The 14,486-nt window shown below is 33.9% G+C and overlaps 1 protein-coding gene across 1 annotated transcript in view; it reads left to right on the plus strand.

Moving 5' to 3' along the window:
• LOC138713609 (uncharacterized) overlaps window positions 1-8,270 on the plus strand; it is a 625,997-nt gene extending 617,727 nt beyond the window's left edge. Inside the window, exon 9 of the mRNA XM_069845830.1 lies at window positions 1,859-8,270. Coding sequence (XP_069701931.1) covers window positions 1,859-4,551 — 2,693 coding nt within the window. The 3' untranslated portion in view covers window positions 4,552-8,270. The remainder of the gene's footprint in view (window positions 1-1,858) is intronic.
• Window positions 8,271-14,486: the final 6,216 nt, after the last annotated feature.

The following is a 14,486-nucleotide window of genomic DNA, read 5'->3' on the forward strand; positions in this document are numbered from 1 at the left end:
GAAATACGTAAATGACTTACTTCAGTTATATTAAAAAGAGAAGAGAAGTCCGCTAAGAAGACTCCTATATACCCAATGGTTTTTTTTAACTTCGAACGATCTATAGTTACAGTCTGTATGGATCATTCGTTATCTTCTGAAACCAAATGCATACGTGCGCCGTAGCTTAATGTAGGTACAAAGCGGGGTCTGACGGCTCCGAACGCTACTAATCGCTCTGTATACGTAAATATATCCATATTTGTGTTGGCTAATAATTATAATAACAGTAATAAATATCTTCACATGCGTGGCAGTTTCATCATATACGTATAATAAGATATATTATTTCAAGAATATTTAAATGTGATACATTAATTTAATTTAAGGCAATACAAAATAAGAATAATTGATTAAATGGCGATCTTACTCGTGTTAATTATGTAAGCATGTGTGGCTTACATAATTAATACGAGTAAGATCGCCATTTAATCAATTATTTATATTCAAGTGTTAAAAGTAGTGTACGAAAGATTCAACATGGACAAAATAAGAGTACATATAATAAAATATACGTCCACATAATGCAGCCATCGAAGTTAAGTTGGGGCGTAGGTTTGAATATCCCTCAGAACACGTACCTGACGAAGGTTTTCTTTGGTTTTCTCCAACTGTAAGAAGAATTTCAGGTAATTTCAGTTCGAATTCTCGGAATAATCTCCAAATACCATTTCGCCAGTTTCATGAATGGTACCGGAGCAGATGATGTAACGTCATTTAGGGTATATGTATGTGAACAAACACAAGTATTATCAGAAAATGTAGGCTCTAAATTTCTAAACTTTTTATAAGGAAATGAACTCAGAATTGGACAAAAATTACAAGATACCACAACAAGACTTATTAGAACTTAAATATCTGATAAAAGTATAGTAAGGGTTTCTAATAATATTTTTTAGAATTCACTTTTTACTTTAAATTAAATTTTCGAAAATTTTGAAAATTTTCACACATATTATTTCCTAACTCCACAACCATTAGAGTTAGAATTCTAAAATGTTGTACCCTGATTTAACATGCATTAGTGCAAAAGGTAGACTACAATAATGCCCATTTCTTTGAAAATAGAAAAATTAGGTCACAAAACATTATGTAAATTTTAATATATTTTATATAGGACAAATAAAAAATTAATTGTATTACAATAAACAACTCTACATGTGTGAGAGTAGTTTAATTTCCAGAAATAATTGTTTATTACATGCAGGAAAAATATTAAAGATGTCAGAGAGATCACAACAATGTTCTGGTTACCAACTGATGTAACTGCAGAATTTATTTTTGTTTTTTTTTATTTTCATACTTTGATAAAACTGGTTTAAAAATATTATTTTGGTAACCTTTTTTTATACTTTTACCAGATATTTAAGTTCTAATAAGTCTTGTTGTGGTACCTTGTAATTTTTTTTTTCTAATTGTGAGTTCATTTTCTTATAAGATTAAGAAATTTAGAGCCTGCATTTTCTGATAATATTTGTTGTCGTTCACGTTCATATACCCTTAATTGATATATTTACAATACGTAAGAGCAAAAATATAACATTGTTAACATAACACAATGTAACGTGTTAAAGACAATACGTAAGAGCAAAAATATAACATTGTTAACATAACACAATGTAACGTGTTAAAGAAGAAATTATAGAGTTTGACGAAGCACGACAAATCCCATTATAACATATTACAATAACACATGATATTTACTGTCATAAAGTTAAATACAATGTAATAAAGTAGAATATTGGGTACTTGTTTAAGTTAATAAACATCTTTTCATGTTTTTATATTGTTATATCGCGTTTGTTTCAATTGTTGAAAGGAATTCCACCAAAAATCGGTCATCACTACCGACAGAAGATGATGGACTTCTGGAATAATCGCCTACCTGATTTATTGAGAAACCTACCACCGAATGAATCCGCTAGTCGCATGGAGAGACCTGAAATTTTACCACCAGATGATCCTTATCTAGGAAAACCAAAATATTACAATCATATCCCCAAGCCAGGTTATACCGTGTACAGACCTCCTCTAATCCCTGCTACCCAGACACCGGTTTATGGTACAATTGTGAGTAGCAGTGGAGATAAGTCTAGAGCGACCTCTACTGTATTGTTGGGTGTAGACGGGGGATTTGGCTCTAGGTTACCTTCTGCAAAGTCTCCGAGTGCAGTGGAACAGCCACAGGAAGTGGAAACTGGAAGTTCATCCTCAATGGCAATGAGCATAGTTATTGTAATAGGAGTGTGTTTGCTTTTAGTAAACTTATGCGCATTTGCGGGTCTCTATTATCAACGTGACAGACTGCGTGTTCAGGAGAGAATTATGAAGAAGAGGTATGAAGATGTTGAAACAACAAATAATGACGATGGGTTCATGAAGAAACCGTCAACTAACGATGAATGTGTTAACATAGCAACGTTAGATGCAAAGGCGAAGAGAGATTTAGTGAAAAAGAAGAAGGGACAACATAGTGGGGATGAATTGTACGAGGCTGTAAGGAGCAGAGATAAAGCTATTGATAACGTTGAAAATTTGGATGTCGATGACGACGGTGGTGAAAGTAGTTTAAAAAAGTGGAGACTGTCAAGACAATGCAGTGCAAGCACCATGGACCCACACACGAAAGTAAGGGAATGGATTGCACATGAAATTGTTCAGAGATGTTCTCCGAGATTTTTAAGACGTACAAAATTCCAGGCTCAACAACCAACAAATTGTCCCATTCTACAGAAAGACAACAGTTTTCATACATCAATAGGAAAACAGTCATCAACTGTAATACTTCCTGCAGGGAATTGTGAAACAAACCCAAGTTCTCCAGCTTTGTCAAAGCCGACTACTACAACAACTCTGCAAAGGACGAAAGTAAAGAAAGTATCAGTGGCTGTAGATGCTACTCCTGCTGCTCGAAGTGCTAGTGTATTGAAACAGATCCCAATTGAACAGATGAGCAAATCGATGGAGGAATTAGGAGGTAAGAAATGTATCTCCACATCTGAGATCACATTCCAGCAAAAGAAAGCCCCTCTTAAGAGATCAGAAACTTGCAGAGAAAGTTTAGCGAGATCATCTTCATCACCAGCTCCTTCTCATTCACCACAAAGAGATACTGTCCTCAGAAGAAGTACTACAAGTATCAGTCTAAAGGTAGTGCCTTCAATATTGAAGAAACCTAATAATGGTCTCCAAATTGTTCATAGCCATTCAAGATCTGATCCTGTTCATAATACAACTCAAGTAATTCCTCAAAATGCGCCACAGTTCAGTACTATTTCACAACACACCACTCAACAAATTTGTAATATACCAATGGGTTCAAAAGACGAGTTGCCTATTATGAGAAAACCTGAATTGAGGACTTTTCCTAAATCAGGATGTTGTGTAAATTCCCAGATTTGTAAGCAGGAAATTGGGACAGATAGTACACCCACAATGAATCGTCCTAAAGATATAAATGTAACATCAAGAGACAGCAATATGAATCAAGAAGAAAAGTTAACAAATGCCGACCCACTGAAAAATATTCAGAGAAGAAACTTTCCAAAAGTATTACCTGATTTACCGCAGGATGCGGTTACATCACTTGACAAAGATATTGAACAAGATTCTGTACTTGTTCAATCTAATACAGGAAAAAGACGGTCTTTACCACCACCTACACAACTGATGACAGGTCTTATTCCAACAAACAGTATTTCACAACCTACAACACCAACAAGTGTCTATCAAAAAGATATCCATACACAAACGCAGGCTGGGAAAGTACCACCACCTCCACCTCCTAGGGTGTCGTCGACCTTGGGAAGAAAACCAAACAGCACAAATCCAATAAATCCATTGACAGCACCAGATAATGCTCAGAAAATTTCGAAATTGAAAGCTTCAGACTTTCCTTCTTCTCCGATTTATAGTCAAAGACCAGAACCGAGAGTCATTATCAAACCAACAAGCACAGCTCCAGTAACACGTAATCTTTCTGCAACACAGCAAGGCAGGACGAAACAACAGATACCTAGAGTTGTTCACAACACAGGGGATGATTATCCATTGACACCAACAGGTCTCCATCACTGTGCCTCTTCAGATGGCCCCGCTCCAGGACTTACATTGAGTAGACAGTCGTCACTGAGAAGTCAAGATGAATCGATAGCAACTAGAGTTAAAAATCCAACCACTGAATTAACAACACAACCACAGGTTCATAAAACGATACAGCGTACAGATGTGTCCACAGCAACACCTCCGTTGCAAACGGCATCTACAGAACGGAAGATGCCAACAAAGAAATCGACAGAGACTTCATCTAGTCAGATGTCTCCGTCTGATGATAACAGTTCAAATACTGGTACTGTAAGACGCGTTAAGAAAACTAATGATGGGAAGACACACGTTTCAACAGGGAGGTCAGAAGACTCGACGTCTGTGAGTAAAGGTTCGACAGTACCTAAAACATGGTACGCGCAGTACAATCAATCTTTTCTTTCCAAGACAAAGGACAGTGACAACTGATTCATTCATACGAATATATTTTGAAAAGTTTACTAGCCAACGTTTATAATGAAAACTCTGTTCCTAGTTGAATATATATAATAGTATATATTCACGGAGAAAGTCAATGTAATTAGAAAAACTTACGTGTATCAGAAAGAATGTAAGATTGATTCCACTAGGATCATAACTCACGATATCTAAAAATTTGTTTTTTTTTTTTTTTTTTTGGCAATTAAGAAAAACTAATTGCTATTTGGCAATAATTACTTTACAGTAAATATGCCATTTATTGTTTATTTATTTGTCTAATGGCTGACAAATTGATTATACAATCAACAAACTTCTATAAAAACAACAAGTGAACAAACATTGAGAAACAATTTTACAGAAAAAATCTTCTTTCTGGATTCCCTATAGCGTTTCACTTCTGTGAGTGACTGTAGGCCAGGACATATTGCAAGGTGATGTCGGTCGATCTCTGTATTAGAGTTACACAATTTTCAGGATGGTGTCTCCATTATCCCAAAACGAAAGAGGTGTTTCGCCAGTAAATCATGTCCTGTTGTTAGACGGAAGAGTGCGACTGCACTTTTTCTTGGCTGAATTGGTATTTTCAGGATTGACTCTCTCCAGTGCTTCTCAGATGTTCTTGTGGCTAGATCTAGCAGATGTTGTGTCTTGAATTGCTCTTTTACAGCTATTTCCACAATGCAGACCTACTTCCTCGTTGACCCTGGAAACGCTTTGCGGCTAAATTGAAAACAAAGACAATGCCATCTATTATAATTCTAAATATTAATTATTCTTTCAAGTAAAATCCTTTGTTTTTCATAAGTTTATGAATTATTATTAAAGAATAATTAATATTTTGGATATTGTGAGTTATGATTCTAGAGGGCTCAATTCAAAACCCATATATGATATCTATGAAACGAGAAGTGAAATTTTACGTCTACTACGTATGTAATGTAAGGAATTAGTAGTGTGTTTGTAAATTCAGATACTTCCCTACATTTTATTATTTCCTAATAAAATGTTACAGATATCTTTTGAAACTAAAGTCATTTATTTAATTCGTCTTCTTCCTCCCTTCACTAAATACGCAATGCAACTGTTTCTGAGATAAAATTTTCTTGATCTGAAACCATGTTCATTTATTTCATTGTTAATTAATATTTTAATTTTACAAAATATCTTAATTTTCGCTCATCTTCAAACGTAATACAGGTGTTTATTTTTATAAATGTTGATAATATACATAGATACTCTATGATTGATGTTATTATAACCGAATATTCTTAGATCTGATGTCAATATCAACCTAATTTCATACATACTGTGCATACCTAATTTAAAATGCTGCTTTGCTGTAAGATAGTAAAATATTCCTTTCAGTTTTAAATAAATTAGATTTATTACAAATAAAAGACTTCGATTATTCTAATACATAGGATAAGATGAGTTATTTATGTGGAATTTCAGGATCATGGAAAAGTAAATTATATCATATATAAAGTTATGTCTGGATATTTCGATGTTCTTTATGTTGAAATTTGGTCGAAAGTTAGGAACATAAATGAAAGCTCATTTTAAGTAACTTAAGTTTCATATCAAAAAAAACTTATTAACAACCAGGGGCCGAATAGTATTATTGGAAAGTAACGCAATTGTGGCATTTACACTAATGAAACAGAAGTTATAATTTTGTTATGAATAATTTGTTGTGCTCTTTTGGGTGACTTTCTGTATAATTCAATGCATATATCCTATTAACGTAATTTCATATTATTATAAACTGTATATTTGTAACATATTATGTAAAGTTATTATTGTATAGACAACATTGAACAGGTAGATGTAATGCAATTTGATCCATCCACCGAATGAAGCCTTTGGATGATTTGAACCGATTCAATTGTTGCATTGTTAATGACGTTAAAAATAATTTATTTATAATACACGATGGAAGAAGTCTTAAAAAGCATACTACAAGTATTTAGTGCCATGACATAAAAAACTAATCACACATTTCAGTGTTATATACTCTACCTCACATATATTTTATTCTTAGAATTATGGCAATTAGAATATAGTTCTGTTTTCTTCTCTATAAGTTAAACTCTTTACGAAAGTATTATTTTAATTGCGAAGGACCTAAGTACGAGCATAAGCAAACTAAGTTTGCTCGGGGTTCGTATACCCTACTTGTAACATGAAGTAGAATTATTTCTATGAAATAAATGTACACTATATTTGTTTGGAAGTCTACTTCATAAATAATGTATGTTATAGACTATTCTTATGTATGGTAAGATTTGTCTAATTAAGTAAAAGGAAAATATTTCCTTACACTTGGCTTCACAAAGCGAGAGATATAATTTTTAACGATTGCAGTCTGGTCTAGCAGCATACAGTGTAATAAAGTTAATCTGGTATGAGCTGATACTCCAGGCGCAGTTTCTTGGTTAAAATGCTCTAACTTATGGGCATTTTATTTTATCTAGTCCAATTAATTCCATAAAAAGCTAATGAAAACATGAGGTTTACCCACTATTAGGCAAAAAAATATACATTTCTCCAAGATCTTATTGTGAAAAGATGGAAAACTTTGAAATATTTATTGAAGATATGCAGGAAGAATCACCTTTAGTACTTCGAATTATTTACAAGAGAATAATTAAGATGCTGGGAATGTGTTTGGAAAATTTGCTTGTAGGTATGAAGAAAAACAAAGTTTAGGGTTTCTTACTCATCAAGAAAGAAACAGATTAAAATGCCAGAAATATATCAAAATTGATGATTCTACTTTCAATTACTCCTGTGCAATCTTTTCAGGAATAGATATAATTGCAAACTCATATCCTGCTATCCTCTATCCGATGTCTATATTCATTTTCACACGTTAAATTTTTATTCCAGTCCTTCATTGAATTGTGGAGGTGCCGTTCAAAACCTGCTAAATACATAACGTTAGATATGTGCTTATATTCACATTGAATAATCAAGACTACTATTTTAGTAGTCAACATGTCTATACTATTAATTTGAGAAAAATTCGTTCCGGCACTGGGAATCGAACCCAGGACCTTTCAGCGTGCAGAGCTGAGAGGTGCCGGGTTCGATTCCCGGTGCCGGAACGAATTTTTCTCAAATTAATAGGTATATAACTTTGGATATTGAAAAAAAAAATAAGAAAATTGTATATCTCATTAGCAATTAATAATCCAATTCCTTTTTTATATAAGTTTGCAAGGATATATATATATATTTTTTTTCTATTAGAGCCCAAATACATCCGTCAATTAGTTTAGCAGATAATGATGCTTTGATTTTACATTAAGCAGGGTTTGCAGCGGAGTTGCCATGAAGAATCTATAAATTAAATTTACAACAGCATATTTTACTGAAAAATCTGTGGTTAACTGGCATACAGTGTTGCATAAAACAGTAGTATTTTTAACACTAAAGGACCGTATCGGTAATTCATTTTTACAGGTAGCAGCTATTGTTGTTATGTTGAAATATGGAATAACGAGTTTCTTAAATTTTTCCTTATTTTATTTTGTATATAATAAATGAATTAGTTAATAAATAGATCATTTAAATAAATAAATAAATAAATAAATAAAAATAATATTAACTATATCTATGCATATATGCCTCTGACAATAAAGTCTATGTATCCATTTATCTGTCTATCTAATAAATAAATAAATAAATAAATAAATAAATAAATATACTGTGCTTGCTTCATTTAGAGCAGAATATCTTTTCTTCATCGATTAATAACAGTGTAGAAAAACTTGCTGCAGTCTACAAACGCTGTTACATTTCTAAGCGAAAACACGTACGTCTCTAACGACTTTAAAACATACATGTCCCAGAATACATGATTTGGTATGTAACTCAATTTCATAAAAAACTGCATTAGACAGGTTTTGAACCGGACTCCCTCAATTATATTTGAATCCGTACCTACAATTTTCTTTATATTTCGTTCTATATTCAGTCCCTTTCGCAGTTTGAAATTGAATAATTCCTGAATCAAATGTTCAATTATTATTCTATCTATATCTGTACAAACATTTATTATATTTCAAATATTTCTATCTTTATTATCTTTCATGTGTAAGGCAATATATGTCACAATGAAACATGAATTGGAAGGAATATTGGTTACCAAGAAAATAAGAGATCCAATGCAAATGTCTCACATATATATTTATATTGGATTATTTTACGACGCTGTATCAACATCTCGGTTATTTAGCGTCTGAATGAAATGAAGGTGATAATGCCGGTGACATGAGTCCGGGGTCCAGCACCGAAAGTTACCCAGGATTTGCTCGTATTGGGTTGAGGGAAAACCCCGGAAAAAACCTCAATCAAGTAACTTGCCCTGACCGGGATTCGAAACCGGGCCACGTGGTTTCGCGGCCAGACGCGCTGACCGTTACTCCACAGGTGTGGACCACATATATTTATGTTGCACATAGTAACTAACATAAAACTGCTACACTTAAAATGTACACACTTCATTAAAATAAACTGTTATTAGCAAATTATTTACAATGCATGAAATGGAACATTCATTATTTTTATGCACTTTGAGTATAATTTTTATAAAATCGTGACATAAGTAAGCGTGTCAACGACACATAGGTCTATTCTAATATATTTTATTTACGACTGTGGGTATTTTTGAATGCTGTTAGCGCAGACTGCGATTGCAGGAGAATGCATCTCTTCGATAGTAATAGGTTTCTTGAAAGACCAGCCTGTGTAATTAATTAGAATTGTATTATTTCATGTTTTTGTACTTCGTTTCTCCACATGCTTTGTGGGACCAGCCCATTCGTTAGGAGAAAGTAATCAATGCTAATATTAAGGGTTTATGACATTACATTTTGAACCTTTGTACAATCTAAACAAAAACTAGGAAACAGTATTCAAATATTATTGTATTATAAAATTAGTTAACAATTAGTATGTATTTCTTATAATACTTTATGTTACCATATTAAGTACCTGTGAATATTGTTTTCTACTAGATACTGTGTTCAATTTATAATTTAAATTTTATAGTCACGAAGTATTATATTTAGTGTCGTGCAGAAATAGCATTCTTATTTTATAGATTCTCACAACGTGTCAAATCCAATTACTTAGTATTTTTCGAGTTTAAGATGTATATATTCTATTCGGACCCAATAAGATTACAAATTAAATACAGTAGAATTCCTCGTATCCGGCAACTGTGGGACAAAGCCAGTACCGAATAAGTGATTTTGCCGGATAATTGGAAAAGACATTTATAGGTTATGTAAAGACACACTGTACTGCACAAACATTTTTTTCCATGTTGAAATGTAGTAATTTTAATACAGATAATTAAAAATAAAATTTTGATATATGTACAATATTTATTTTTAGTACTGAATACGGTAATGTACATTCATCAGTTCATAATTAGGCCTATTGTAAAACAGTGATACATAATAGCGTAAAATAAATACTAAAAGCTTTCGTCAGCTTATGACAATTTTAAATGGAGGTCATGTGAGTCATGTGACGTGAACAGCAGTGTAGCCAACGTCGCAACTGAAGTAGCGCTCGATGATTTGAACGTAAGAACATTTCGCTTGCGTTTCACGGAATCCATTGTGCAACAGCAGCGCTTAACGGTAATAGCTATGATACTATCCATCACTTGAATGAAATTTCTGCGCGCTGTAGGAACATAGAATTTCATACTTTCGTATTTAGACTCATCCTACACCCCTTCGAAATGGGCGAGTTCAAGTGTTAAATTGAAAGATATCGTCTCTGCGCATTGTTTGCAAGGTTTGCTGTACTCTATTCCAGGGACATAACGGATTTTTGTCTATGTTTTCACGCGTGAACAGTGTAAAGAGTAAACACAATATGTAGCATGTGCGATCTACGAAAACCATTCACATCTTCGTCAGATTCTCCTCTTTCGCATGAATGACGGTTTTGTTTTGGCCTAGCCAAAAGTGCCGTTGTTTTGGTATTGCCGGTTATTTGGGTGCCAGATACGAGGGATTTTACTGTATATTCTTTTATTTAACATTTTTTCTAAACTATACAAAATACTAATCTTAGAGAAGATGAAATGGTAATTGTAGTTGCAATTCTTCACGTCTTCTTTAAGTAGTTGTAGATAATATGATGAAAATGGAATTATCGACACGATGACCAATACAAATTGATTTCTGTTTGTGTTACAAAACTTCTATGTGTTCATTTCATAATTATTTTATAATTATGTTATTTCTGCACTACTGTATATCCCGTTACTATTTTTTCGCTTTTTTGGATATAAATAATTATTAAAGTTAATAATATTACAGATAATTGTTTCCCCACAATTCCTATAGTTCCACACATATTTACTAAGTATATGAGAATGCATTTTTATAGGAATGAGTGTTCGTGAGATGTAGGTGTAAGATGCATTTTGTAATGTCTATTGCAGTGTGAGAGAAATAAAATTATGTGCTTATTTAAACTTCTGTGTCTAGCTAATTCAGAGATAATATGACAAAAATAAAAGTTGTATAATTCAGTTGAATGAATCTATTGTCTGTACTTATATAGAGTACTGTACAGTTGATAAATAAAGCAATAAATACACCAGTGTTAATTAACTACAATTATACAGTTAAATTAAATGTATTCTGTTGTTGTGCCTTTTTATTAAGTACTCTCTTCTGGTTATCTTACTGGGTATACAATTGAATGAAGATGAAAGTGAAAATATATATATATATATATTTAGAGGGAAAATAATTTTTAAATTATTTATTATTAATGGTGTGGTTGAATAAAATGAAGCAAGCTAATCGAACTAAAACATACAATTACTCCTGTCATACTCATGGCTAGTTTCGCCAACCTTCGTTATCATTATAACGTCTCGTTAAATAATTTAATGACACGTTAGTCAGTTTTTGTGTTTCACCAAGTATCATTATTGCTAACGCATCTTTAAACTCATTAATTTTTAGTACCTATTCATCGCGTTAAAACAGTAACGATACGTTCAAAAATCAACAAAATGGCGGACGTATTCGATGCTTAAATTCTTTATTTAGAACTTCAACATAATGGCGCATTTATATATTGTAATAACACTCGGAATAATAATTTTGAAGATTTAAGTGATAAAGAATTCCACGAAAGCTACACATTAAGGAAATAAGTAGTAAGAATAATTCTAGAAGAAACTGAATATAGGTTAGAATACGACAGATAGGAATCATCCACTTAACGCCTCTTCAACAGATTCTTCTCGCTTTAAGATAATGTTAAGGAAAGTTTTGAAATAGCCCTAGGTGATATGAACGGAGTGTCAAAAACTGTGTTGTCTAGATATGTAAATAAAGTATCAGACGTATTATCAACATTACAACCACAATTCATTCATTTTTTTATAATAGTCCTACAGCTAAATTTTCTGTAGTCATTAACAACGATAGATTGTGTGCATGTTCCACTCGTTCTTACTGCCTCTAATCCGTTTGCCTATGATTGTTTCCTCATGCCATGCCAAACAAAGTCAGCTGTTATCATATGTAACCAATGAAATTCGCGATTTCGAAGCCATGGTCGTATGAGAAATAAAACATGCAAGATCCAAGTACAAAATTCCCACGTTAGTAAACGCATGTTAATTTTAAAGAAATGAGACTAGGTGAAACAGTCAACTTTTAAAGATCTCGTTAAAATTAAACGATCCGTTTGTTGATAAGTCGTTTGTGCTGATTTAAGAAGCTTGGTGAAACCGGCCATAATTCTCACAAATTTCCTTCCTAATAACAAAAAAAAAAAAAAAAAAAAAAAAAAAAACAGTATACTGTTCAGGAAATTATCTGATAAACCACCTTAAGATCGTTGATTGAATATATCTTCTTATTAATATATATATATATATATATATATATATACACACACACACACATATACAGGACGTTTCAAAAATACGTGGCATAATTTCAGGTATGTATTTCCCACATGTAGACAATCAAAATAGTTCATTACAACATGTGTCCGGAAATGCTTTATTTCCGAGTTATGGTCTTCACAACATTGAAATTCACCGGAACGTTTTTCTTTCCGCAGGTCCTTGCCGTCAAAGGAGACATTAAGAGGGCACTCTGACAGTTCATTCCGAGGCGAAGGTTACATTCGGTGTTGTGTAGGCATTAGACTATGCGACATGTATTCAAATCAAGAGCTGGCAGAGATACACTTCATGTACGGTAAGGCGGACGGCAATGCTGCGCTGGCTCGTCGTTTGTACCAGGAGAGGTACCCACAGCGACAATATCCAGATCGGAAGACATTTGTATGTCTCCATTACCGCCTGTGCGAGTATGGAAAATTTAACTCTCCTGGTTTTGGAAGGGGACGACCAAGATCTACAACTCCAGAAGTACAGGAGGAGATTCTGGAGACTGTGAACATGACTCCTTCTATCAGCACACGAAGGGTAGCGTTGCAAGTCAATGTTCCTTATACGACTGCCTGGAGACTGTTGAAAGAGTAGACTATCAATTGTATCCTTATCATTTGCAACGTGTACAGCCCTGTCACCAGCAGATTACCCTGCACGAGTTAGGTTCTGTCAGTGGTTCTTGCAGCAGTGTGGTGTAAATTCGAACTTTCCTGCCTTGATATTATTTACAGATGAAGCACAGTTCACACGAGATGGCATAACAAATTTCCACAATCGCATGTATGGGCGTATGAAAACCCACGTGCAACTGTTCCATCTCATCACCAGGTGCGGTTCTCCCTCAACATGTGGGCCTGTATCATTGGTGATCGATTAGTTGGACCCCATGTACTTGTAAACAGACTTACGGGGTAGGCGTACACAAACTTCCTGGAAAACACCATACCTCATGTTTTAGAAGACACTCCACTGATCAATCGTCAACACATTCACTTCTTGCATGATGACGCTCCTGCACACTTCAGTCGTACGGCTCGCCGGTACTTGGATCGAAGGTTTCCTGATCGATGGATAAGTAGAGGTGGCCCAATTGCTTGGTTTATTCGTCTACGGTGCCTGATTTGGAATCCCTTCGGAATCGAATTGTTGCATGTTCTGAGGACATACGCAATACTCCTGGAGTTTGGGATCGTGTTCGCAGGTCAATGAGACATCGATGTGAGGTCTGTATCCAAGCAGGAGGTGGACATTTTGAACATCTTCTGTAATGACAACGACCTACGGAAAGAAAAACGTTCCGGTGAATTTCAATGTTGTGAAGGCCATAACTCGGAAATGAAGCATTTCCGGACACACGTTGTAATAAACTATTTTGATTGTCTACATGTGGGAAATACATACCTGAAATTATGTCCCATATTTTTTAAACACCCTGTATATATATATATATATATATATACACTATTTAGTAGTCCTGAATGTATGACAATTTTGACACTTTAACGAAAGGTAAGATTCCTTCAAGTGTCAACTTATAATAAATGCACTAATTTATTTTACAGGCACTTGTAATTTTATAGAATTGCTATTTTTGACAGTGTTGCCAACACCTTAAGAAAAAACGTCATGTTTTGACACAGTCTCCATATATTTCAATAATGTCTAGGGCCAGGGCATTATTTTATGCCTTCAACATGAATCTTTCGACTTGCTATTCTTAACCATTATCTAAGGAAGGAAGGCAGTCACCATCTTCAAACTTCGTTCTGCGAAGGTGTCGTCTAGTTTACCAAGCAATGATAATCTTCATATTCCACATCGGGGCTGTAAGGCGGATGCAACAACATCGTCATCCCAAAGTTATCTGATCGCCTGCTTTATATGATACATCGTCCTACATCTACAACAGTTTGCCTCAAGTAACTTAATAACATGATATATGATATTTATTTTATGTCAACATTTACATCCT

Source organism: Periplaneta americana, chromosome 14, assembly GCF_040183065.1.
Source record: "Periplaneta americana isolate PAMFEO1 chromosome 14, P.americana_PAMFEO1_priV1, whole genome shotgun sequence".
Classification (NCBI taxonomy): Eukaryota; Metazoa; Arthropoda; class Insecta; order Blattodea; family Blattidae; genus Periplaneta; species Periplaneta americana.